Here is a 25,175-nt window from a genome sequence, read left to right as displayed (position 1 = left end):
ATATTTTGTGTATATATATATATAAAATACATACCCACATTTTCCATAGAAACTTATGATTTGACCTGACAGGTCCTAGGTGAGTTAGGGTGGTGTGTGGTCAATGGCCTAGAAAGGTGATTGAACCAGTCCCATCAATTTGTCTTTAAACAAATGAATAAGCACCATTAAAACTCAAACTCTCACACACACACACCCCATTAGACAATAAACATGGAAACCCCTGGAGGCAGGTCAGTTAGGTCAACTTTTTTATTTTTTTTATTTCAGCTCCAGTGTTATAAACTGTAGCAGCATTTTCACAAATCAATCAACGTTTTGCTTCTACATTATTTCTCTCCATTGTAAAGTATCTTTAGTACTCTAGATGGCACTCTGTGCTCAACGTTCCTTCTGGTTTTGTGCGCAGAGAAAGCAGCGGTGTCAAATGTTTGGAGAACTCTTCAGTGGGAGTGGGGGTGGTGGTGGTGGGAGGGGGGAGTCGGACATCAGGCCTAAACTTGTACTTTCCTACAGAAAACGTTGTAGTGGTAAAGTTCACACAATGAAACGGCCACAGAGAGCGCCAGAAGAGAAGTGCAGAGCTAGAACATGGCTAAGTCAACACACAGCCTGCTTGCCAGCAGAAAGCCAGCAGCCGACAGCCAATTACAGGATAAAGGTGTAGAGTAAGGAATGATCGGGGTCTGTGCAGTTCTGACAATAAATAAAGGAGCTAGCTTAGGTTCCTCCGGGCAGAGCCACATTACACTGGCTAAAAAGCGGTGCTATGGTAGGGCCTCATGGCCACGGCGATGCTAGCTAGACACACAAACACACACACACACACACATCTAAAGGCAATTTAAAGTCTCCTATATTAGGAGGTCACACACTGGTCAGGACTATTGCTGATGAAAGCATCCTTAAAAGAAGGATAAAAATGCTAGTGCTGCTAACAATGAATGGGCGTGAATAGTCACCAATTACCAGTAGGCAAATTCAGACATGCTAATTGAAGGCTGGTTGTTTCCATTCATTGTGAGCAGTGTTAGCATGTTTGGTCATACCATTCCTTTAAATCTGATGATGGTTGTTTTTTGGGTTTTTTTTGGAGTTTTTTATTTATAATATAAATATTATACTGTGTGTGAGCAACCAATGGACAATCTTTGGGTCTTTGAGTTCATAGTAATCCGAGTGCTTGAAAAAGGCATTAGCAAACGAAACAATAAACCCAGTTAGCGTTTAATCAATAGGCAAACAAACAAACTGGGGGAAAAAATCTCGGAGATTTCGATGGAATTTGGAGGAACGTCCAACACTTCCGAGTTGGTTCGGGACAGAAAGTCTGGGAACAGGAAGTGGACAGAGGAAGGATCCTCTGCAAAACCAGCTAAACCAGTCTCAAACATAGCCACCCATTGCTCACAAGCACGTGTGCAAAAGAAGGGGCATCCCTGCTAAGAACCCTTAGCTGTAATGGGCTGAAGCTGCATAGATCATAAACACACATCTGATCCAGATCCACATTGTCCACAAGTCAATGGAATGGCTGCATCATGGTGTGCTGAGAAGGTTATAGTACTTCTGACTTGCTACAAGGTCAGTTTCAGGCATTATTTCAGCATTAGTCATTTTTTACTAAATATATACACATTAACAATATCTCAGAATCTATGAATGACAATTCATATGAAAATATGAAAAACTACGGCCCGGCCGATAAATCAGCTTGCGGATAAAAGTCAACCATTGTTGACTTTTGAAGGTTTTGCAAATTTAACGTTAAAAAATAAAGGAACTGCATATAAAGCCTCAATGTTTCTGTGTATAGCATTTATAACAACATCCAGCTCCTCAAAATCAGTGTCTGTGATGGGAATGTTCATATCGGCCGGGCCATGATAATAATAATAATAAAAACGTGAGATGTGTTGAGCTGCGAGATGCATCCATGCATTTGGTGAGTGCGTTTCTCATTGCGCTCATGGTGCCCCACTGGGACGAGCATACACACATGCTCTAAAATAAGAGCTAAAAAAAAAAATAAAAGAATAAACAAAAAGCTGCCAGTGCAGACACCTCTAATTTCTATTATACAATATTTACAATATTTTTTTTACACTTCCAAGGACTTTAGATAGTTGTGCGTTATTTCAGTGCAAAGCACTCCATGCTCAAAAGGGGCAAACTCTTGAGCCAAGTCTACATCCATTACGAATGGGAGAATAAAATCTAGATGCAGGATCTGAAAACACACAGGCTTTGCTTTGCAATTAGGACTTGCAATTGGTCTTGTTGTACTGCATATTTACAACAAGGCCAATGTACCTGACTCTGGAGTGTGCTATGAAAATCATATGAAGATCGTTCAAGGCTTGTAGTTTTGAGGGGCAGTGTTGGGGCTCTGAGAGAAAAGGACTACTGCAAGGCCACGAAAAGGGACACTTTTATATCTGATGTTGAAAAAAGGGCCAGAGAGGGGAGGGTAGTGTAGTGGTAGTGTGGTCCCAAATTGAGCAACTGCTGACCATCTACACAAGAAAAGCCCATTAGTGAAGCTGTTGGTGGTCAGCGCAACCCTACGGAAGAAAGGAATCGAATAATCAGTTTCAGTCCAGCACAGTTTACAGCTCAAACACACCTGATTTAACGTTCAACCAGGTGATAATCAGGCTTAGAGCAGAAAAAATGGACCACCTGTCCTTAAGTTTAAGCTCCAGGTCATTGTTCTGTCTTGGTGATGGACACTTCAAACAAGAACACATAGAAAAAGAAAAAGAAAAAAAATACATGTACTATATAGTTGAAGGACCCATATTGAAAGGATCATCGTTCAATATGAATGTACGAGTTAATTCACCGAGGGCAGTGGTTCTCGATCCTGACCTCTGCTCCAACACACCCCAGCCAACTCATCAGCTAATTAGCTAGCTCTATCCTATTGAACTGGGCATGTCAGGACAGAGGAAGCTCTAAACTATGCAGGAGTGCAGTTGTACACAGTCAGACCAAGGGCCTGCATTTAGTTTCCATGCTTGTTCTTAAAGGGGACTTACAACGACTTTCGAAAATTCAGAGTAGTTTATGCGAAATTCGGCACATCAAGTTTGAACTGTCCACAGTGGTGGTGATAAGAACCTCTATAGCACCTACAGGCCTAAAGGCTACACCTGGAAGCCGAAACATCATCCAGAGGAAACATGTTTTTAGACTTTAGACCACTGTTTTACCATCAACATCACATATGCTAAAAATAATTGGGTATATTTGTGTCGCAGAAATCACAACCCTTCCATTCCATTCACCACCACTGTAAAACAATCTTGGAGAGTTGGCAAGTTTCTCTACAAAGAAGCATTCCACAGCAAACCCACATTCTGGATGACTTCTTCATCTGGACCACTGATTTGTGTCGAAACTTTGGATAGTAAGAATCCCCTTTAAGTTCTCAACATCTGCATACAGCACACTGGGACTCTACAAAACACTGCACTGATCTATGCACATTTTAACCTTCATAACTCCTTATTTGTAAACGAGAGATTGAATCTGAATCTTATAGAAATGAGGCCCCATGATTGGCCCATCACTGGCCTAGGAAACACTATAATAAAAGTCATCATTCTTATTTGGATCGGTCGAACGTCTCACGTTGATCCAGAAAATAAATGCATCACTGAAGTAAAAGCAGTCTGTTGCCAATGAAGAGCACTTTTCTCAGAAACACAGTGGTTCTGTATTTATCGTGCAGCAGAACCGGGGAATGTGTCCTGTTAAACAGTCCGTTATAAATACTCACAGGAATGAAAGAGAGATCTCTATGGACCTTCTAAAGTCTGGAGAAGCGAAAAAAGCTGAAAAAAGCCCTGGAAAGCTGAACAAACAAAAAATAAATACAAATTTCCTACTTTGAATCTATAAACACAAGGGCAAGGCTAAGCATACTGCTGGCTGATGTTACCATGGAAACGGAAACCGAGGGGCTGGAAGGATGCGACTATGGGTCTGAGTTCAGCGCCACACCCACCCTCATAGCATCATAGCACAGCCGCAATACGGTCAGTCCAGTGGCGAGGACTTGCCTCTCAATGCAGTGATGTGAGCTGAAAGGGTGGCAACAAGGCCAGCCTGGTGGGTCGACAAAATCAGACCCAAGAGCAGACTTTAAGTGACGTGAGAGAAGAGCTGAATTTTGTTCTCTCTCCTACAGGGACATTTATGCTTGTGTGTAATTGGGCACTTTTTTTGTCTAAATATATTTCCTGCCTGTAACAGCAACAAATTCTTTGAATAAATAAATATTCAGCAAATAGAACCAAAATGACAATGAGAAGCACTTGTTCAGTCACAAGCAGATGGCTACATTCTTCTTTTCTGTTTGCGCATGGCAATTTGATGCAGTGTTGGTCTTCACACACCTTTTCTGTGTAGCACGGTGTCTGCCCTGAGGGGCTTAATTGAGGCCCCCAGGAGTGGGCAGTGTAGGCAAACGTTAACCTTCACCTCTAGTGGCTCACACCCTTGCTCCTGGAGAACCCCCATCCAGCACTTTGTAGAGCTTTCCTGATCTCAAACACATCCCACTTCAGCTCAAGAAGGTCTTGATGACCAACCGATCCAAACTCCGCCCACAAATGCATCCTTTTGATAGCAACTCTTGCAAGGTTGGACAAAAGCTTTAAAGCCAGACTACAGAAGCTAGTTTTAAAGACATTAGCTAGCTCACAATGCTAAAACTGCTAATGTTGGCAAACATCGGTTTCAGATTTCCAAAAACACTCAATCTTGTGTTATTCCAAATAAGTAGCATAGCATGCTAACGGTTCTCAGTTTCCTATGAGCTTGAATGGGATTTTTCTGTAAATGCTCCGGAAAGTTTGCCAAACCCAGCAACAGAATCTATAAAAAATGCATTTGTAGGGAGAGCGTGGATCCGTAGGTCCATTAGCTGCTTGTTTGGACCAAAGAAAACACCAAAATGCGCAGAGAGCAGGTCCCCCCAGGTCCAGGATTAGAAGCCACTGTCCTAGCCTCATGTTGGGCCAGTCTTGTCCGCTTCCCTCGAAAGTTCCAGGATGTGCTGCTCGTGCTGGGTCAGGAAGTACTTGAAGAACTCGTAGACGGACCACGCGATGGCCGTGGAGGGCATCTGGTAGATAACCCTCGCTCTCACCCCTTTGAAGAATGCCGGCAGACCGCCCAGCCGGTAGACCGTCCTGAAGGCGTTGGCCATGCCCGAGAGGTGGCCGCTCACGTGTGCCGAGCTGAGGGCCACGTTCTCCTGCGTGTTCAGCAGGGTTTTGCACACATCCAGCGGTGTGGTGACCGCGGCAGACACCGCGCCGGCCGCAGCCCCGGACAGGATGTGCGTCCCGGGCCAGTATTGCCGCTGTGGGTTGAGCCACTCCTGCATGAACTCGTACGTGATGAAGTGCACGGCCTGGAAGGGAATGTTCATGGTGAGCTGAGTGCTGTAGCTGCGGTAGAAGGCGGCCAGGCCCTCCTTACGGCTGATCGTCATCACGCAGTCGTATAGGCCTCGGTAGGGGGAGTTGTACATCTGCATGCGCTGCTTTACCACTGTGGAGAAAATGAGGGGAGAAAACAACAGTTAAACTATAATAATATATAATAATTTTGCACCTGTAACCCCTGTGCCCTGTACACATCAGTTATTTAGTCTCGTAACTGCATTACTCAGTTTCATAGGGCCTAAAATTGAACCCTGTGGGACTCCGCAAAAAGCGCTAAACTGTTACCAAATAATTCATAGTAGTTTCTGCATTAATAACAGTAACAGAATAATAATCTGCGTTTTCAAAAAGTTAAGACCATATACGCAAATGACCTCTGATGTTTTGATTGGCTGCACTGACAGTTCAGGACGTTTGAAAACTCCAACCACTGTTTTTCAGATGCTTTGGAGGGTTACAATTACTCTTTTGCTGCCAGACAGCCAGTAACAGTGCACACGTTTAACCATCTACTCCAACATTTTAACAATGTTTAATTCTGCATATCTATTTAAAAAGCTCCTACAGCTGCATGGTCAGTTAAAAATGGGCTTTTGTTACAGTGTTGATTTCAAATACGAGGAGATATTGGTATACTGTAAATCCTACACAATGTTTACAACTCATTTCTGGTGATGCACCCAAATGAAAATACCTGGTTGAAAATGAAACCAAAGCTGAAATTCTAGACAGCTGTTTTATGGTTTGTTCTGCAAACTAAACAAGAAACTACGAGGAACACAATATAAAGAACAGACACATATCAATAAAATCTGCTTTTAGTAAGACGGAACAGACCCAATATTAAATAAAGACTTAAAAACACTAAAAGTGTTACGGGAGGCTACAACAGCGGGTCTTAACCCTGCTCTCGGAGGATCCACCTGTCCTGCACTTATATACTTATATAGTGACTGCCTTAAACTGGGAGGGGCTTGTTAATAAGCAGATCAGCTGGATCAGGTGCACTTGGAAGGAGGGTAAACATTAAAATAAGGGGTTGAGAACTACTGAGAACTTATTTTTAATAGAATTTATTTCTAATTTAACCCCAATTTGGAAGGTCTGCAGAACTGCACAATCCCTCCTATCACTAGCAATGCTCCCAACACTAGGAGGGTGAAGACAAGCACGGTTCCTCCAACACAGTGAAGCCAGACACAAACATTCTTCAAAATCTAGGCAGCCAGCGCGCTCAGAGGAAAGCTCTGCTACAACAGCTAACAGTGACCTGTGCTGACCAACATCACACTGGGAGTTACGTGGGGAGGAAGTGCCATAAACCCAGCCCTAAAAGAGCAAGACCAGCTGTGCCCTCCCAGACTCCGGCTGCTGATGGCAAGCAGCATGACCCGGGATTCGAACCCGATTCTTTGATCTTAGTGGCTTTAGTTCTTACTCCACTGGACCGCTCTGAGGGCCTCTATTAGTTCTTTCTTTACTTCTTTCTTTCTCTCAGGGGAACACTGAAAAATGAAATAATATGATAAGCATAAGCGCGATACCTTCAGCAGGGTTCATGACCGCATCATGGAGGACCGTGGCTAGACTTCCTGCCAGCCCTAAGAGGAACAAACATGAAAAAGAAACATTTTTACAACACTGCCTCACTTCTCCAAGTTTCCTTCACCTGGAGGATCAGCACTGTAGCACTGTGTTTACACGCTGGCGTCAGGACCAGGCCGTACATACATACCATTGGCAATGTGGCTGTTCCCTCCGTTCTGAATGACTTCGCTGAGGCTGTGCTTGATTCGTTCGTAGCAGGCAAAGTACAGGGCGTGAGCAGGCCCGGCCCCTAGCACTGTGATGTTGAGACCCCTGAGCGGCCGCAGGAGGCCCTCAGTACGGACGATCCTTCGCAATGCTTCATACACACTCCGGTACTGAGCCTTCGGGTCTGGCTGTAAACTCTGCATGCGGGTCTGCGGAAACGACACCAAGCCAAGATATGATGGAACAGCTTATCGCTTATAGGCTGAAACAACTAGTGCTGTTTTGCTTAGTATTTTAATGTCATTAATAATAAATAATTAAAAACTTCATTTAAATGTGATTTGCCCTCAGTTTCCACATGTTTGAGTCTGCAATTTCAGACTGTTTACAGTTTCAATGAGCTGCAAGCTAAAAAAAAATTCATAATTAAAAATTACAAAGTGCTTTCTTATCGCCAGCACGGACTTTTCAGAGAATGAAGATTGTCTAGCCATTTTAATTAGAGTTAGCTAGCTGTCATAGTTCAAAATATAGAAAGTAAACAACGGCCATGAGTTTGGGAACAACCTCCCAGAACATGAGGAGACTGGAAAAGAGGAATCCCAGAGACTTAAACGGACACTTACAATAACTTTGGACATCATTATCTAGGTTTCAATCAGGGCCTGATCATACCTGTGAGCATACAACACATGGACAAAAATATTGGGACACCTGCCCATTTACTGCTTCTGTTGATATAAAGGGAATTTTAAAAAAATTAAGAATTGATCCTGCTTTTGTTGGAGTAACTGTCTCAACTTTCCAAGAGAAGAAGAGCTTTCTACTACATTTTGGAGTAACATTGCTGTGAGCATTTGACTGCATTCTGCGACAAGAGTGTTAGTAAAGTCAGAATGTTGGATGATTGATCACCACCCCACCTTATTCACAACTGCCAAAAGTATTAGATGGAGCACCACTCATCATTCCAGAGAATACAGTTCCACTGCTCCACAGCTCAATGCTGGGGGGCTTTACACCCCTCTAGACCATCCCTGGAGCCTTTAGGCAGCATGGTGCCAATAGGGTCATGTTTACGTGCTTTATGAGTCCATTCATTCATTAGAAGGGGTGTCCACAAGATTCCGGGCCCAATAGCCCGGCCCTAGTATCCGTTTTAGGGCTGATCTGTACCTACGAATATAAAAAGGTGCTTTTCTTATCGCTGTCATTGACTTCTCAGGGCAGTAAGTCAAAGATGAACAGTACAAAGGTGAGCGGCACTTTCCCAATGCCCAAACTAGTCAACTCACGGTCAAGATAACGCCATATCAAGCTTTCAGCTGATCCAGAGGAACATCAGGACAAAACAATAGAGACTTTGCATGTTCTTTCAGGCGGTTTGGTAAAAATCCCAAAGCGATTCAAATCTAAATGTCCATTTCCTGCAGTGCGACAGAATGTCTGCAAGGGCTTTTCTTGGACACAAATGTTTAATACTTGAATTTCCACTGATTTCTACAAAAAGACTGTCCATGTTTACTTGGGGAATGAAAGAAGGAAACGGAAATCAACATGCAGAGAGAGACAGAGACGCTGCCCATCTCTGTCTGCACCAGATTTCTCTGCTGTAATAAAAACATGCTTTGTGATGTGTGAACGATTTGACACGAGGGTGGATAACAAGGGCTAAGAATGTAGACCGGGACTGAGAATGCCAAACACTGCGGAGAGGGCAAACAGGCACAAACCGCTCCTTCTCCAATTCAAATCCCAAATTAGCCCCTCAAAAAAATTCAAAACACACTAGAGCTGGGCTTGATTACCGCCCCAAAAGGCATAAACCTGGATGCTCTGGAAATGACAGCAACTACAACTTCCAAATCACCTTAAATGGGATGAAAAGCTTCAGGGTCAAACGTTTGGTAGTACAAAATAATGGCAAGTTTAGGTTTGAACAATTTCTTAATGATAAAATATTATGGATGTCCCGATCAGGTTATTTTTAACCAGCCCCCAGATCTGATCAGAGACTCTTAATAACGATTATCAGCCGATTCCGGTCCGATGTGTGTGTATAAGATGAGCTGCTGATGAATCCGATCATTAAAATCCTTTATTTTCAGGATCAGTTTCTATAATCAGACTTTCTGGACTGACTGATTTAGTTTAGTCGAGACTTTTCTTAAAATCACTGTTTTATAGTGTTCAATATCTGATAATCCAGTCTGACCTCCTCTCTGACCAATCAGCTCCCAGCTCCTTTACAACACTGCAGTCTAATCACTTCCTGTGTGTGTGTGTAAGTGTGTGTAGTCACGCTGGACTGATATCTGTTATTGTTGGTCTACTGATGTGTAATAGCTGGTTTATAGTGGGTAAATGTGTTGTGTGTGATTTGGGTTTCTATAGCTAATGTGTGTGTGTGTATTAGCATTAGCGTTAGCCTCCACTTGGTTCTGATTGGGTTCTTCAGTGCTGGTTTAAAAACAGAGAAAGCCGAGCGGGTTCTCCGGTTCTCCCGCTGGTAAAACAGAGCGTTTCAGTGAGAGTTTTATAAAGGGTCAGATATTATGGTCTGTTTTCATGTTCCACTGTAAAATAGCTCCACACTGCACACTACAGTCTTTTATTTATCTCCTGAGAATGTCCGCACTGCTGCCGGCTGGGTGATGATGTCTGTTAAGGGAGATTTAAAGGCCACCAGATGGCGCTCTGAACACCGCGGCATAAACAAAAACTCTGGATACCCGATCCATTTTTAAGCTATGCCTGGACCAAAAACAAGAACATGCCTAAAAAAGATGACCAATTCTTTCAGGCAGCTATAGTACAGTTGGTGGATCTGGCTGAGATCACGTCTATTCAGCAAGGCCGGTCAGTTTATTGCCGGTCAGCCTAAACACGGAAGGGTTACAGAGTTGTCCAGCCCTAAGTGAAGAGACACTACCAGCATCTTGGTCTCAGAGAGCAGCAGAGCACCAGTTAAACATTTCTGTGGTACTGACACAATGTCACATTTGAGGTATTTTGGGCTAAATCACCATGCAGTATAAGCAGCAAAGGATAACACCATTCCTACCAAGAATAGCTGGAGATGTTTACCTTTGACCTACTAGACAGGCAGGGAGAAGAAGCCTAGCCGTTCCCTCACAACAGCACAAAGCAACATGGCAGACAGCAACAGATGGAGGCGGTCATTGTTGAAAATATAGAGTAAAAAGGCCACGAAAGGTCTATTGTGAAGATGCTGGCCCTATTTGGCCCAATTTTGTGGACACCCCTTCTAAGCAATGCATTTAGCTACCTTAAGTAGCACCCATGGCTGATACACATGTGCAAATGTATGTACAGCTTGTCTAGTCCCTGTAGTACTGTAGAAGTACTGCCAGTAGAATAGGCCTCTCTGGAGCAGATCAACATGAACCTACCCTGTGCTGTCTAATACCAGGTGTGGGCTAGAGGGGTATAAAGCCCCCCAGCACTGAGCAGTGGAAAAACTGTGTTCTCTGGAATGTTGGTTGGTGCGCTATCCAATACTTTTGAGATGAATTGGGAATGAGTCAGAGTGGTGATTATTGATTAGTAGAAAGCTTTCTTCTCTGGACAGTAGAGACAGTTCCAACAAAGCAGCAAAGCAGAATATACTCTTCTTTAATAGCCTTGATTTTAGAATAAGCAATGAACGAGCAGATGTCCCAATACTTTTGTCCATACAGCGTATTCTTTTCGGGCACTGTCTGGACTCTGAAAAGCTGTCACAAGGAAACCCAATATATGGCTCATCATGTTCAATATGACATCGATATTAGAGCAAATCAGATACCTGAATTTTAACTCCCTAAAAAATCCAGCTACAAACGCTTGGGTGTTTCTTTCAGAACCCAAAACAGCGGACTGCAGGAGCAGGTTTAAAACTGATCTCCTACTTTGTTTCCAGCAATCCACGCAATTACAGTAAACATCAGGCCAAGTCAGAGCATCTTCCCTATTCCATAACTCCACAGCCTAGATAACGTCACCACAGTCCGTGTGAAGCAAGATCAGCTCTACATAAACAAACAACAACCACTTCAACCACTGTGCTGTTCTCTCTTATCCCCTTAATTCCCGTTTATTTGCAGCTTTATGCTAGCTCAACTCTTCTGTGTCAACAAGTCTGAATCTCCTGAAGATGGCAGCCCTGCCGGAGCACACCTCACCCATTTAAGAGACGCTGTAATGTCAATTACAGTAGAACTATAAGTACAGGGTGACCGTTGAGTGAGGCGAGTGTGGGCCTTTTCCAAACTACCGATACATGTTTGACCCCTCTGCATCTACAACCTTCTTTCTGAAGGCCTCAGAGAGCTCTCTGGATCTGGCCAGAATCCTCTCTTACCATGTTCTTCTAATCATCTGCAGCTGATGTGGAGCACCTGACTCTGATTTTAGACATTTTAAGTAATATATTTTTTTTTTCTCCTAATAAGTATAGTTCAAAAGATGATTAGATATGTTAAAATAAAATGTGTGTGTGTGTGTATGTGTGGTGTGTTGGTAAACGTCACCACACATTGGCAACTACAGCCAATAGCACAGTAACATGGGCAGGCCCTGTACCCTGACCTGGATTGGAATACTGCCCAGATGTGTGTGCGTGTTATCCTGATCTAGACTGGACGGACGCCTAGACTCTACCCTCTCTGCATGCCAGCCTTCATTCAGTGATTAGTAAGGTGTGGCCTCCACCCTCCTCACTCCACGGTCTAGCAGAAGAACCCCAGTCTCTCCGTTTGGGGACGCTAATGACGACAATTCTGCTACACAGTTTCTGTTTCACCACTTAGAGGTTGACCTGATTAATCCCTATTGGCGCATCCTTGGCGAACACTCGGACTGGAGGCCTTGAAGGGCTGCTCCTTCATTTTGGTTGGCTGATCTTGTGGTAATCCAGATTCTGATTGGTTGGTAGCGAGATGGCAGTTTTGCAGACATGTGACAAGCATTGGCAGTTGTTTCGGGTCGCTTGGGTAAACATGGTGCCAATGGATTATTCAAAGGGTCGACAGGAATCCAAAACACACCGCCTTCTAGGGCAACGATCGTAGCCTAGTAGCACTAAACCAAACGGGGGGCCTTTGCCCAGAGGTCCTGTTTCTGAACTTGTCATAGCAGCATAATTAGGGAGGAGATTCTATAAATGTGAATGTTGACATCATTTACTGCAATTATTTCTTATTTATAATCAAATAAAAATAATAATTATTATATATTTGCATTATATCTGAATTATATCTTTGGCACATTTAGCAGAGAGTTAGAAAAACTGTACCTTTGGAAGAGGATGGCTTAGGTGGGCCCTGAAATGAATTCATGCATTTTCGAACATAGCAGCACATGTAGCAGCACTGTCTCGATGTTAGTCATCTGTACCAAGAGCCCATGGTCTCATGCTGGAGCCGATGCAATGCCGGACAAATGGAAAAACCAAGAGAGTCACCAAGGCCTAATTATACTGCAGCACATCATACAGTACTGTGACTAGCATGTCATCTTGTGACTTGAGCGCTTGATCGGAACTCTATAAAGCACAGCTTTTGTTTCCAATGTTAATTTAATACCGTCAGGCCGCACCGGACACGGACAATTAGAGCGAGCTCTGTTCCCAGACCCCCGGCCAGACCGACCGCCGTATTAATGTATGAACAAGTATGAGTTTAACGTCAACCAGGGGAGGAAATCCAGCTTCAGGGCCGGAGCATACAGTTATGACCATACCGAGAACCTGTAGAGATTTCCCTTTTAAAGGGCTTGATAATCAAGTCTAAGCCGGTAGTGCTGGACGATATGACCTCAAATCAGTATTACGATTAATTTTACGTTGATTGTAATTAACAAGCGATTATATTAGCTGCTCGAGTCGCTCAGTGTGCTCTGGGTTTGATTTCTCCTCTCTGTTGCTTCCATGGTGTAAAAGGGAAGGCAGTACATGAACTACATAAAGTACTAATAGGAATAAATAATAATAATAAAAAATAAATAAATAAGTTAATTAATTAATTAATCACCACAGGCAAGATTACATCAATTATAGATTCTAAAAATGTAAATTTCTATCAATTTTCCATTAACTGCTCAGACCTAATAGCATGTTGTTCTAACTTTTTTAAAGAATATGTGTGGGCGGAGCATGAAAAGGCCAATTTTATGAGTACTGACCATGGTCAGTGGTCTGCATTTTCTTTTCAGGTCAAAGCTCGCTCTCTCTGCTCCAGCACATTTAGCAAAGAGTTAAAAAAACTGTCCCCTTCGCTTCTTTGGAAAAGGTTGGCTTAGGTGGGCCCTCAAAGGAACTCTGGAAGTGTGAAGTGAGCATTTTTGAACATGGCCAAAGGATCCACGGTTTACTTTAGCAAGGCTGTAGGACTGGACTTTTAAACCTGACTTTTCTGTAGCTTTAAGTCTGCAGAAAAGAAGAACTGGGGTCCTACTGATTTGAGTGCAGATCTACAAGGACTTAGAGCTGCCTGCTGTAAACAGGCTTTAAATGTGACTAGCTGTATGGAGTGTTCGTAGCTAATAGGCTCCAAGAACAGAGCAGAAGGAGTTAAACTTCAACCATGCACACCAGAGGTCAGAGTCTCCATTATGTAGGCTGTGTGTGTGTGTGTGTGTGTGTGTGTGTGTGTGTGTGTGTGTGTGTGTGTGTGGCGCCTACTTTACATTGCCGCCCAGGCATGTGTAGGGGTGTGATTGAGCCCACAGTGTTTTACACACCTCTGGTCCAGCGAGATAAAGACCCACGCCCTCACCCAGCCCAGCCACTCCTTCCATCTCTCCAATAGGCTGATTACATATGCCATTCAGCCTTAAGCGTATACTGCAAATGGGTGACAAAAGTGCCGTATTGCGTAACGGTTTGACGGGATATATAAAAGGTTTCCAGCATTTGCCATTACTGTTTTGGTTTACATTTACCAAAATATGGCAAATATTTGCTTTAACCAAGCCAGTCAAAAAGTTTTGTCCAGTCAAAAATAAAGACAATAACAACTCAATCAGAGCACAATTCATTTTCTGAAACACAATTAACTGAAGAGAAACAGCAAGAAAAGGTTCTCATAAAACAATAATATAATGGTGTATATATATATATATATATAATTTTTATTATTATTTATTTATTTATTTTTACATACGTCTCCATGTAATATACTCTAAGATACTAAAAATCAATGTTTGGCTGTTAAACAAGTTCCATTAAATGTTTATTTGATGTCAGTTTCATCTCAATAAACTAGTAATTTTCATGATAAAGCATTTTCCCAATATGAATATCACTGTTGTATCTTTATTTTGTACCTGTTTATTTAATTATTCTTATATTCATTTAACATACTGTAAATTCCCGCGCTAACGCGATGGCAGAAAACACTGGTCAGAACGACGACTGCGAGTTTTTTAAATTCTCGCATTTAAAACAAACAGTGTCGCTCAATAGGGGGCAGCAATTCACCTCACGATAGTCTGCCAACCGCAAAAAGCCCCAAAAAAGCACCGCCTAGTGCACCTGATCTGCCTTTAAAAGGTGAGGCGAGTCGTAAGGCAGCAATTGTTTGTCCTGTTATGTTGTATGATGCTCGTATAACTATTTATGACTGTCTTTTACTAGTTGTTTAAATGTGTGGTTTCGTTAAAAATATGCAACAGTATTTTAACTATATTTGAGTCGCTGTCCAATGAACAACGTGGATCTCCGACATGGTGACTTCACAGAAGAAAGGCAAAAAGTCGAGTATTTCTATTAGTCTGTTCATGCATAATTCTTCACACAGTGACCACCACAGCTACGGAGTTTAAACCATGGAGAAAAGTGAAAAATGGACAGAATGGAGATACATGTCTTTTATTGGACTGCACATCTAATATGAGTGTGAGTGTAGGTAACATTTAATCAGTTATTTCTTCAAGTCTTTTTTAAGTCATGTAATCTTAACCTGCTCAGAAAACAGCCTCCAGAACGAACCGATACTCCTATCCCCTTTCCTAGCCCGTGAGGACAAAGTGTCAGAGTGACACATTCCTGGACGGAAGAAGCTCTGTGGCTCTTTTGTTTAAATCCAAACCACCAACCAACTGCTGCCAAACAGTAGTTAGTCATGTTTAATCACTCCAATAAGGAAGCTGCTCCTCACAGTCACCTGAACTCTCATACTGAGGTATTTAAATACCGTGAGGAAATAGCACCGCCGCCTTCCCGCCATCATACAGCGCAGAGTGTGTACAAGGACGACATCAAATCTGAGTCTACAAACATCTGCAGAACCTCTTTATGATCCATGGGGTGTGATCTTGTGGTCTTGGGGCAGTCACAATTACTCGAGCTCAATAAACTAGTACATTTCATGATAAAGCATATTTCAAATATGGATATTCTTAATGCTGGATCCTCATTTTACCTGCTTATTTATTTATATATATATTTATTTAACATACTTTAAAAATCCAGCTCCGACAAGCTGGTCAGACCCACGATTGTACGTTTTAAAGTATTTGAAATAAACAGTGCCGCTCCATAGGTGGCAGTAATGCACCCGACGATGGTCTGCTAGCCCGTATACCCCCTTGTGGGGAAGCCTTAGCTAAGGCTAACAGCTCACACAACAGCACACAGTATACATCTCATTAGGTATACATCTCCTCAATCCATGCGTTCTGCTGGTGGTACAAGCCAAGTCGGCTGCCACTCTAGCGCCCCCTTGTGGCAACAGCCTGAAACCCAGGCTGCGTACGGCGAAACTTCTACGTTCGCGTCCCCGCGATGAAGTACGTTTCCAGCCTTACTGGTATATATAAATCGTTCATGTGATCACAGGCAGATCATGAGCAACGGTCTGAAGAAAAGAACCGTGACTTTGTGGCGCCTTCAAACTGGTTTGTCTTATATATGAACTGAACACACTCCTGTGAGTGTGTCTTTTTTGTTCCCACTCGGGTGAATGAGGTCAACATCTGAATGTGTGTGTGTGTGTGAGCGTGTGAAGGTCAAAACTTTAAGCCATGTTAATTTAGGCTCCAGAAGGCTTTTCAGTCGTACATGCACACAGATAAGAAAGGCATTGCCCAATTTTTGGTTTAAATCATTTCCGCCATACTGGAATTCCCAGTTTCGTTATTCTGTACTTTTACTACCAGCGGAAGCGCCGTCCGTCACTGTCGAGTTACAACACGCTTGGGTTGGCAAGAGCTGCCAGTCTGATGTGCCTGCCAAGCTCAAAGGGCCTCAAATATGACTTGGGAAGGACTGTACAATGAAGGGTCTGCTCACTTCTTCTGTGAAACTTTGATGTTTTCCTTGTTCCTCTTCCTCTTGTTCCTCTTCAGGACAAACTCAAACATGACACAGGGTTTTTTCCCCCTTTTTTTTTTACTCAAACACTGTTTGTTTAAGCAGCTAGCGTGTCCCCTTTTGCCGGACAGAAGATGTAAACTCAATGACCCTCCAGCTCTGGATGCATTAAAATGACAATGAGGGAAATCTGGGGCCGACACACAGGACGCTTTCAGAGCCGCCTTAACACAGCAAGGGCCATAGAAGCTAACAGATATCAGGCCCATCTCTTCCCTCAATGAACTGACTTACTGACTGCACTTCATGGTGGTTTGCTTTCCAAGTGGAAGGATCTCCCAGCGTATAACAAGCTTTATCTCCATTAAACAGGTTTCTATGGTTGTACTAAGCAAGCGAGTAGTTTTAAGAGGCTTATTACTTTCAGTTATGGAACTCATTAATAGTTGTCAGACATGCTGTGGGCCACAGAGCTGCAAGTGCTACACAGAACAATAACAGGACTTTAGTACAGTATATGTGTGTGTGTGAGAGAGAGAGAGAGAGATCGCTCAGAACAGTCCAAGCGAAAGGTTTGTCATAGGTTTTCCACTCATGTGAAAAAAACATTTAATCAGGACAAGCAAGATTTAGACATCCAAATAATTCTGTATAGAACCATTGCCTTTACGAAAGCACCCTTGAAGAACCCTCTTTTACTCTCAGAGCTATTCACAGTAGCCAATATTATGACCTGGGATGCCCAAATATTAGCATGCTTCTGTTTGTGAATTGACCATGATGGTGCATGTCTAGTAGCAGGCAGTATACAGTCTTATATATATATATATATATATATATATATATATAATATAAAGACTGTATACGGTGCCTTATATTATATTATTATTATAGCGGTTAGAGCACCGGGATATCGATAACAGGGTTGTGGGTTCGATTCCCGGGCTCGGCAAGCTGCCACTGTTGGGTCCTTGAGCAAGGCCCTTTGGAGTTGGCTGCCCACCGCTCTGGGTGTGTGTGTACTCACTGCCCCTAGCTCACTAGTGTGTGTGTGTGTGTGTTCATTACCACAGATGGGTTAAATGCGGAGGTGTACACTGTACAGTGACAAATATGTGCACCTTTTTACCTTTATTATATTCTTGCAGGTGTTGCTGCACAGTAGAAGAGTGCACCACCACTCCAGAGTCTGCTAAATCTTCCTTCATCTTCATTTTACAAAGGGGGGGGGGTTCTTTACAGACTGAAGAAACTGCTGCCTGAGTATTATGTACGTTGTCAGAGTGTTAGGCAGCTGCTTAGAGGAGCCCATTGCTGCCGATAACTGGGACAAGCATTGAGGAGTCAGAAGTGTTGATGTCTGAATCATCTGGCCTTTCCTAACAGTGATTAGAATCAAGCAATACCCTTGAAGCTAATGAAGCTCTGAGACTAGTTATCTGAGAGCTCAGGTCTCGTTTGATTGGTGCTCCATCTTTTTAACTTTTTTTGAAATGTCAGAGTGGTGCCCAAGCTTTGTTTTTTTCCATTTACAGTGCTATTTTGATTGAACTCATTATGATACAGCAACAATTGTGCTTTACAGTGTCATTTCAACGCTCTAGCTACAAGCTAATGTGTCTCATTTAAACTTCTCGTGAGTCCTTAAGATAACACAGGAACCACAAGCCAACATGCCAACCAATTCTTTCTAGTTCATCTTCTCTAAAAACCTCTTATAATTCTCTAGAAGTTTGTTAATGTCATCAGCTGTCATTTCACTTGTCAACCCCAAGTCCTCAACCACGCTCACCATTAGTCTGTCAATTTCTCAAGTACAAATATAACTGATCAAGATGAGCCTAATTTCGATCCCAGTCTACTGCAACTCAAGATTTCTCTGCATACTACTCTCAAGGATACACACCGGCCTTCTTTCTGTCACTATTTGGTCAGCCCAAACATCCCACGTCCCTCTGTTTCTGTCCGCTTCCTACCGCGTTTGTTTGCCTCTCCGAAACATACACCCACACGTACGTGCGGCCCAATTACAGCCCACTTCCTTCCAGGTGAAGTGCGAAGCTGCCGGTTCGTTAGGCAATTCCTCGTGTCTGTGGGGCTATGAGCCGTCCAGACACGTAGTATGTGCCTGTCAAATGTGTAGCAGTACAGTGGCCGGCACAAAAGGGGCGAATGAACACATTCTGGCAGCCCCTAAGGAAACGGTGACAATGGCCTACGCAAGCGTCCACTGAATAGCCCTGGAGGCTTATCTGGCAGCATGTCAGATCATTTAAGTTCCATGTATTTTGGTATCTTGACAGTGCTGAGGCTGGGTGATGGTCCACTCTCAAGAAACTCTTATCCAAACGAAGGAGAATAAGGACGTCTGGTCCTTGTTTCATTCGGACTCACAGGTCCGAATTGGGGGCTCACACAATAGACTCTGGTTACAGTGCAGGAGAGACACTACAGGCCTCACATTCTCCCCCCAGAAAGTCCAAACACTGCTCAGCTCAGAGTTATCAGACAGGCATGAGTCTGTGAATGAACTGTTGTTTTAGGAGGCCGGGCCGAGGCTAGTCCGAAGATTAACGCACACTAAACACTCTGGCATTTTCATCATCATCATAAGACTATTGGTTTATATCCAATAGAGTAAACATAAGAAATGAAAGCCGGCCTTTCTCAGAATCTGCTCGGAGAAAAGAAATAAGCCACGCGACTGTGAGTGACTTCATATAGTGAAGCAAACTGGGACAGAACAGAGAGAGGGGTTTCTTCATTCAGGAAAAAGACAGAGGAGTGAGAACAGATAGCGGCTGTGGGTTTGGTAAGACAGGACGAAGACAAAGTCCACTACAGTACGACACGGAAACTGGGGGACAACTTCGTGGACAAGGTTTAGAAGTAGGGGTGGACGATATGGGGGAAATATAAGCACAGCGGGCATTTTCATGATGATATAGAACTATATAGTCGTGATCATGCAAAAGTATTTTAGCTTTGTATATAAAAATAATAATAATAATAATAATTTTAAAAAACCTAAATTATTAATGAAAGTCAATGCAAAAAGATTTATTTTGAGTTGGATTTCTATTGGCCCATTCATCATGAAATTTGAGTACAATTGCCATATTCCAATGTTATAATATTTATATTTTTAATATAATTTTTATATTCAGAGTTTTGAAGTTAAAGGGTAAATATACAATAAATAATACAACTAATAAAAACATTCATTTTAGGCAGCGTTTGGTTAAATTCACGTTTGCTAATGAGGCTATTTTCATTTAGCATGCAGTAACTCTGTGTTTAAGTACTAACTAATTCTCAGAAAGTATCCTATAGCATGAGGTAATTCATCATAATAAAAAAAGGTGGTGTAGTTATAATTATGCATCAGTGATTAGTTTTGCACTGAGTACTGAACGTTTGACGCTTCTTCATTATTGCACTTTGGCAGACAAATAGAATCATGGTCAGTTCTTCATTTAAATAAGCTAGAACAAGGGTAATACTGTACTAAGGACTTTTATATTGATGGAACAAAGTCAGCTGTTATCATTTCAAAAAATGTAAATAAAATGGATATACTTTGTGTGTGTGATGACATTTCAGGACGAACGGGCAACCATAAATACTGCAAAATGACTTAATTATTAAATTACTGTACATTGTCTTTAAATTAACTTACCTTAAATATTTAATCACCATTTTTGAGATTTTTTGGACAGCAGAGCTCATTTTCTTTGGTCATTTTTTGTCAATTTTTTTTTTTTTTTTACATTTTCTTTTGCCACAGCATAACTTGCCATCAAGCACAGGAGTATTTGGCATCGATACTGGAGTGAAAACTCTGGTATCGTGACAGCCCTACAGGGGTGCAACTATATGGGAATTCTGGATCTGGGCCTGGACGTGTGGTATATAGGCTTTCATCAAATTACAGAACGTGTGCTTTACTTTAATTAGCATTATAGAAAATGATATTTAGTCGAAATATAAAATCAGAAGTGCTTAAAATAAAGAAAACAGCAGACATCTGAGTGTAGCAGCCTGGCTTCAACCCTACCGTTTCTGGTTTGGTCTGTTTGAGGTCAGTGCAAGTCCTACAGGACGGTGCATCACTATAATGACATCGATCATGGGTACAAAAGATATAGATATAATATTAGACTCATTACAGTTATAATAACATATATAAAGAACAGAGTGGAGATTTTCCAATATCTGCCCACCAGGTTGTCCATACATTATGTAGCCTTCAAGGTTATCCATGACGTTTACTAAGACAATGTCTTGCATGACTGTGCATCCCTATTTTCATACATAATGCATGATGATATATAATAACACACCCCTTATGATTCAAATATTATTAAAGAACATTACTGGAGCAGAGATTTGGACTAAAGTCCAGGATCTACACAAGTTCTCCATACACTACTTGGCCTTCAAGGTGAACAAGTGACTGTCTTCAGAGTCCTAGTACACAGGAAACTCTGTCTCTCGACAGTAAAGCCCATTTTCCGCCCTGAATAAGTTCTCCACTGCATATTTTACAGTCCTGGGTCAGTGTGCGGTGTGGTGCCGTGACCCTGCGGTGCAGGACCAGGCAGGAGCCGATCTAATCTACCTGTGGTTTCTCACCAGCTCGCTGAAAAACCAGTATCCCCACACCAGCAGACGTCCTGCACGGATAGCAACAGCACAGCGTGCAGAATTGCCCCAAGTCTGAAGCCTAAAGTGTCCCAAACTGCCCGAACTCCCTGCCCAAACTTTCTCCCAGCAAGTTTAGCTAGCGTAGCCGCCAGGCTAACCCACCGTCACCGGGGCTCCGTTAGCCAGCTCTGCTACCGGATTAGCTGGCAGTCTTAGCCAGAGCTCTGCGAGCCCACACGGGCGCTAAGCAGCCGCTGAGGCGTGTGTGAGGCTTACTTTGACCGAGTCCACCGGATACATGACCGTGTGCTCCAGCACTCCCGCCACGGCGCCCGCTGTCATGTGCGTCGCCAGGGAAGCGTGGGGCGGCAGGCTTTCATACTCGTCCGCCTCGGAGGTCCCGCTTTTCAGCTCCGACATCTCCAGATTGGCCACGACCGGCTCGGCTCGCAACTCCATGCGGGAGAGACTGGTCCGAAAATGAGTTTTTCGCCCCCTATCTCTCACTCTCACTCACACGTTACTAACAGCCTCCCCGAATCGGCGGCTCCGCCACCATGGCCGTGTTACGGAACGGCCGTGACGTCACGACGTCATTAACGGGGCGGCACTCAAAACAAATCCTGTTTTTGTTTTTTTGTTTTTTTCTGGATATTAATTATCAGTTAATTTTTTGGACATGTCAGCATTCCGTAAGACCCCCCTTTTTAACCCTCGCCTCTCTGTAGCTGCATTTTTTTACGCTGATGCCACCACGGTACTTTCAACAAACCCGCTGAAAGATTCAGTCTAGCGATTCGGAACCGATTCTTTTGCACAGCGCGTTCCAATGAATGGAACGATCGAATCAGTCTGACAGCGATTCAAGTCGTGTCAAGATCTGCAGCCAAGTCAACTTTAATACAAGAGTTTAATAATAAAACATCATAATCCACTTCAGCGGCTCCTTATTCACCCCTCTCTTTTTATTTTTATTTTTTTAATTTTATTTGTCACGTTTAAATAGTTTCTACGGAGGCTCTGAAGTATCAAGTTAGAAAAATGACATTTAGAGTAATTTACAGACATAAACCGTTCCCTTAATTTAATAAATAATTCCTTATTTATCAGTTTGTTCTTTCAGATAAAAACACCTGAGTTAAACCGAAGGAAAGATTTATTCAACTAGGAGAATGATTTATTAAATTATGTGAGTTATTTATTATATCATAGTAACAATTTATTGAATCGAAGAGATGATATATTAAATTTAAGAATGTATTTATTAAATCGAGGGAACAATTTATTAAATTAAGCTATTTATTAAATCGAGAAAATTATTTATTACATTTATGGAATTATGTATTATATCAAGGGAACAATTTATTAATTATATATTAAATTGAGGGAATGATTTATTAAAATAAGTGAATTATTTTTTATATCAAGGGACCAATTTATTAAATGGAAAAGAATGATATATTCAATTTAAGAATTTATTTATTAAATCGAGGGAACAATTTATTAAATTAAGCTATTTATTAAATCGAGAAAATTATTTATTAAATTTAAGGAATTATTTATAACATCAAGGGAACGATTTATTAATGATTTATTAAATTAAGGGAATGATTTATTAAAATAAGTGAATTGTTTATTATATCAAGGGAACAATGTATTAAATCGAGAAAACTATTAATTACATTTATGGAATTATGTGTTATATCAAGGGAACAATTTATTAATGATATATTAAATTGAGGGAATTATTTATTAAAATAAGTGAATTATTTATTATATCAAGGGAACAATTTAATAAATCAAGGGTGATATATTACATTTATGAATATATTTATTAAATTGAGGGAACAATTTATTCATGATAAATTAAATTAAGGGAATTATTTATTAAATTAAGTGAATGATTTATTATATTAACAGTTTATTAAATTGAGAGAATATTTTAAGTGAATTATTAACTGAGGGAACAGTTTATTAAACTGAAGTAATATTAGTATTATTAGTAGTATTATTTTTCTACATTGATACTTTAGGGTTCTCTTTTACCTGGAGACCAGTCTTTGACATTGCTGTGGGGGCATTACGGCGCTCTCCTCTTTGCAGAACTGCTTTAGTTCAGCCACACTGAGGAACTGCCACAGAATCTCAATGGGATTCAAGTGAGGACTTTAATTAGGCCACTCCAGAACCGTAAACGTCTTTCTTCTTAGCCATGTAGAGGAGGACTTGCTCTTGATCACTGGAAGGCTGAATAATTCAATTCAAGAGCTTGAGCTTTAAACTAGACTGATAACCAGACCAGCATTTTCTGGTAGAGAGCAGAACGTCTTAATTATTATCAATAATTATCAATAGCAAAGCATTCCCATACCATCACACTACCGCCACCATGTTTGACTGCTGGTATGCTGTTCCCATCGTGGGAAGCTGTGTTTTAGGGCAGATGTAACAGAACCCCTGGTCTTTATATGGTTCTCCAACAACGCATGGATATCGGTTCGGCCCAGTCTCTTTCTAATTATGGAATCATGAACACTGATTTTATTTTACTTAGGTGAGCAGCATATGCCAGGATTTCATAATTGCATATTTTTATACCATGGATTTCAAACAGTGATTGGTGTAACTGGACCAACTTCATCATTTACAGTCCCACCACTGACTAGGCCTACGTCTTAGAGCAAGCCCACACCTTCGAAAGAGCTCTGCTCTTGAAAACAAAAGCTGCATCATCATCTTCATCATCATCAACATGAAAACTAAAGCAGTACCAACAAAACTAGTTCTGCCTCATTTGCTAAGCAGCTTTCAAGTGCAACACCAATGACGGTCATCAAGAGCAGGGCCTAAAGACCACTGCTGTCATGCTGGGTGTGTTGGGTGTAGTACCAGCTCTGTTCAAGGGTGGACCCGCAGATTAGTGGGGCTGTGCTCTGCTAATCTCGCAACATCTGCTGCTGTGAGAGCAGTTTGTGCCCTCCCACCTAAACGGTTCTGCATTGTTCTACTGCAGGGCGGCACAAAATGCACAAAACAGTGAATACTAGTACTGCGGTCCTACTGCATAATGCTGCAGCTGTGGTATATCATAGATATAGTGATGGAATCAATAACAAGACATTGTTTGATTGCATGATTTTAACCAGGCATGAATACCCTGATTCACTTAAACAACCACAGAAACAGTCATTTAGGACCGTTGTGACTTCTATTACACAGTAAAAGCACTGTGACTGGTTCGAGGGCTCATTTGCATAAGAGAAACAAATAAGGGTCAAAATAAGAGGTGCGATATTTGCTTTTCCGAGAATACCGTATACAGCAGCATGCTTTTAACAGCATTTATATTAACAGAAATGTCATATCGAACCTTTACTAGGCCTTATTTATCATTATTAAAAAATTAAACCAGCAAAATCAGCTCCATTTTTGGACACCCTGTGACTCTGGCAGGTGTCTGTTATATAATTTCTGAAATGTCATGACGAACAGACCAAAAGAAATGCTCTAAAATGCCTTAAGGTAAGTTAACAAGTTTTACAACCTTCTGTAAAATTGCCATTTTGGCCAAATGAGGCTATTTAGGTGATTCCACCATTATGGTGTCGTTTGTGTCCCGTAATTATGACATTTACAAATACATGTGTAAAGTGAATGTAAAAGGCATTAGAAACATGGGATCTGTGTCCTTCACAATAACCTACATGCATGTTTAAAAAAAAAAAAAAACATTAATAAAACATATCTACAGCCATAGATGCCAACTACAAGGGGGAATTGGGTCATTTGGCCTTCCAAAACTAAAGAAAGAGGGGCAAAGCCACTCCAAAACTAAAGAGGAGGCAACTTCCTTGCACCAAGCACTAGAAAAGTCATGGTAGTGAACAGTGAAGAGACAGCGACCGTGAAGCTGTATTAAACAGTTGGAAAACAGAAGGGGTTTTAAGCTGCAGGGCCGCTACAGCAACCAGAAACACTGCACTGTTTTCATAGGGGTTTGG

General features: G+C 41.8%; 1 protein-coding gene across 1 annotated transcript; it reads right to left on the bottom strand.

Moving 5' to 3' along the window:
- Window positions 1-234: 234 nt before the first annotated feature.
- slc25a37 (solute carrier family 25 member 37) lies at window positions 235-21,690 on the bottom strand. The gene is made up of 4 exons (XM_072682423.1): window positions 21,451-21,690; window positions 7,195-7,423; window positions 7,004-7,060; window positions 235-5,565 (listed from the first exon to the last, which is right to left on the bottom strand). Exons 1-4 carry the CDS (start codon window positions 21,631-21,633, stop codon window positions 5,018-5,020), a joined length of 1,017 nt encoding a protein of 338 aa, XP_072538524.1. The 5' UTR covers window positions 21,634-21,690; the 3' UTR covers window positions 235-5,017.
- Between the last annotated feature and the right edge of the window lie 3,485 nt (window positions 21,691-25,175).

The sequence above is a fragment of the Salminus brasiliensis genome, chromosome 6 (assembly GCF_030463535.1).
Source record: "Salminus brasiliensis chromosome 6, fSalBra1.hap2, whole genome shotgun sequence".
Classification (NCBI taxonomy): Eukaryota; Metazoa; Chordata; class Actinopteri; order Characiformes; family Bryconidae; genus Salminus; species Salminus brasiliensis.
This window is presented reverse-complemented; position numbering and strand designations above follow the sequence as displayed.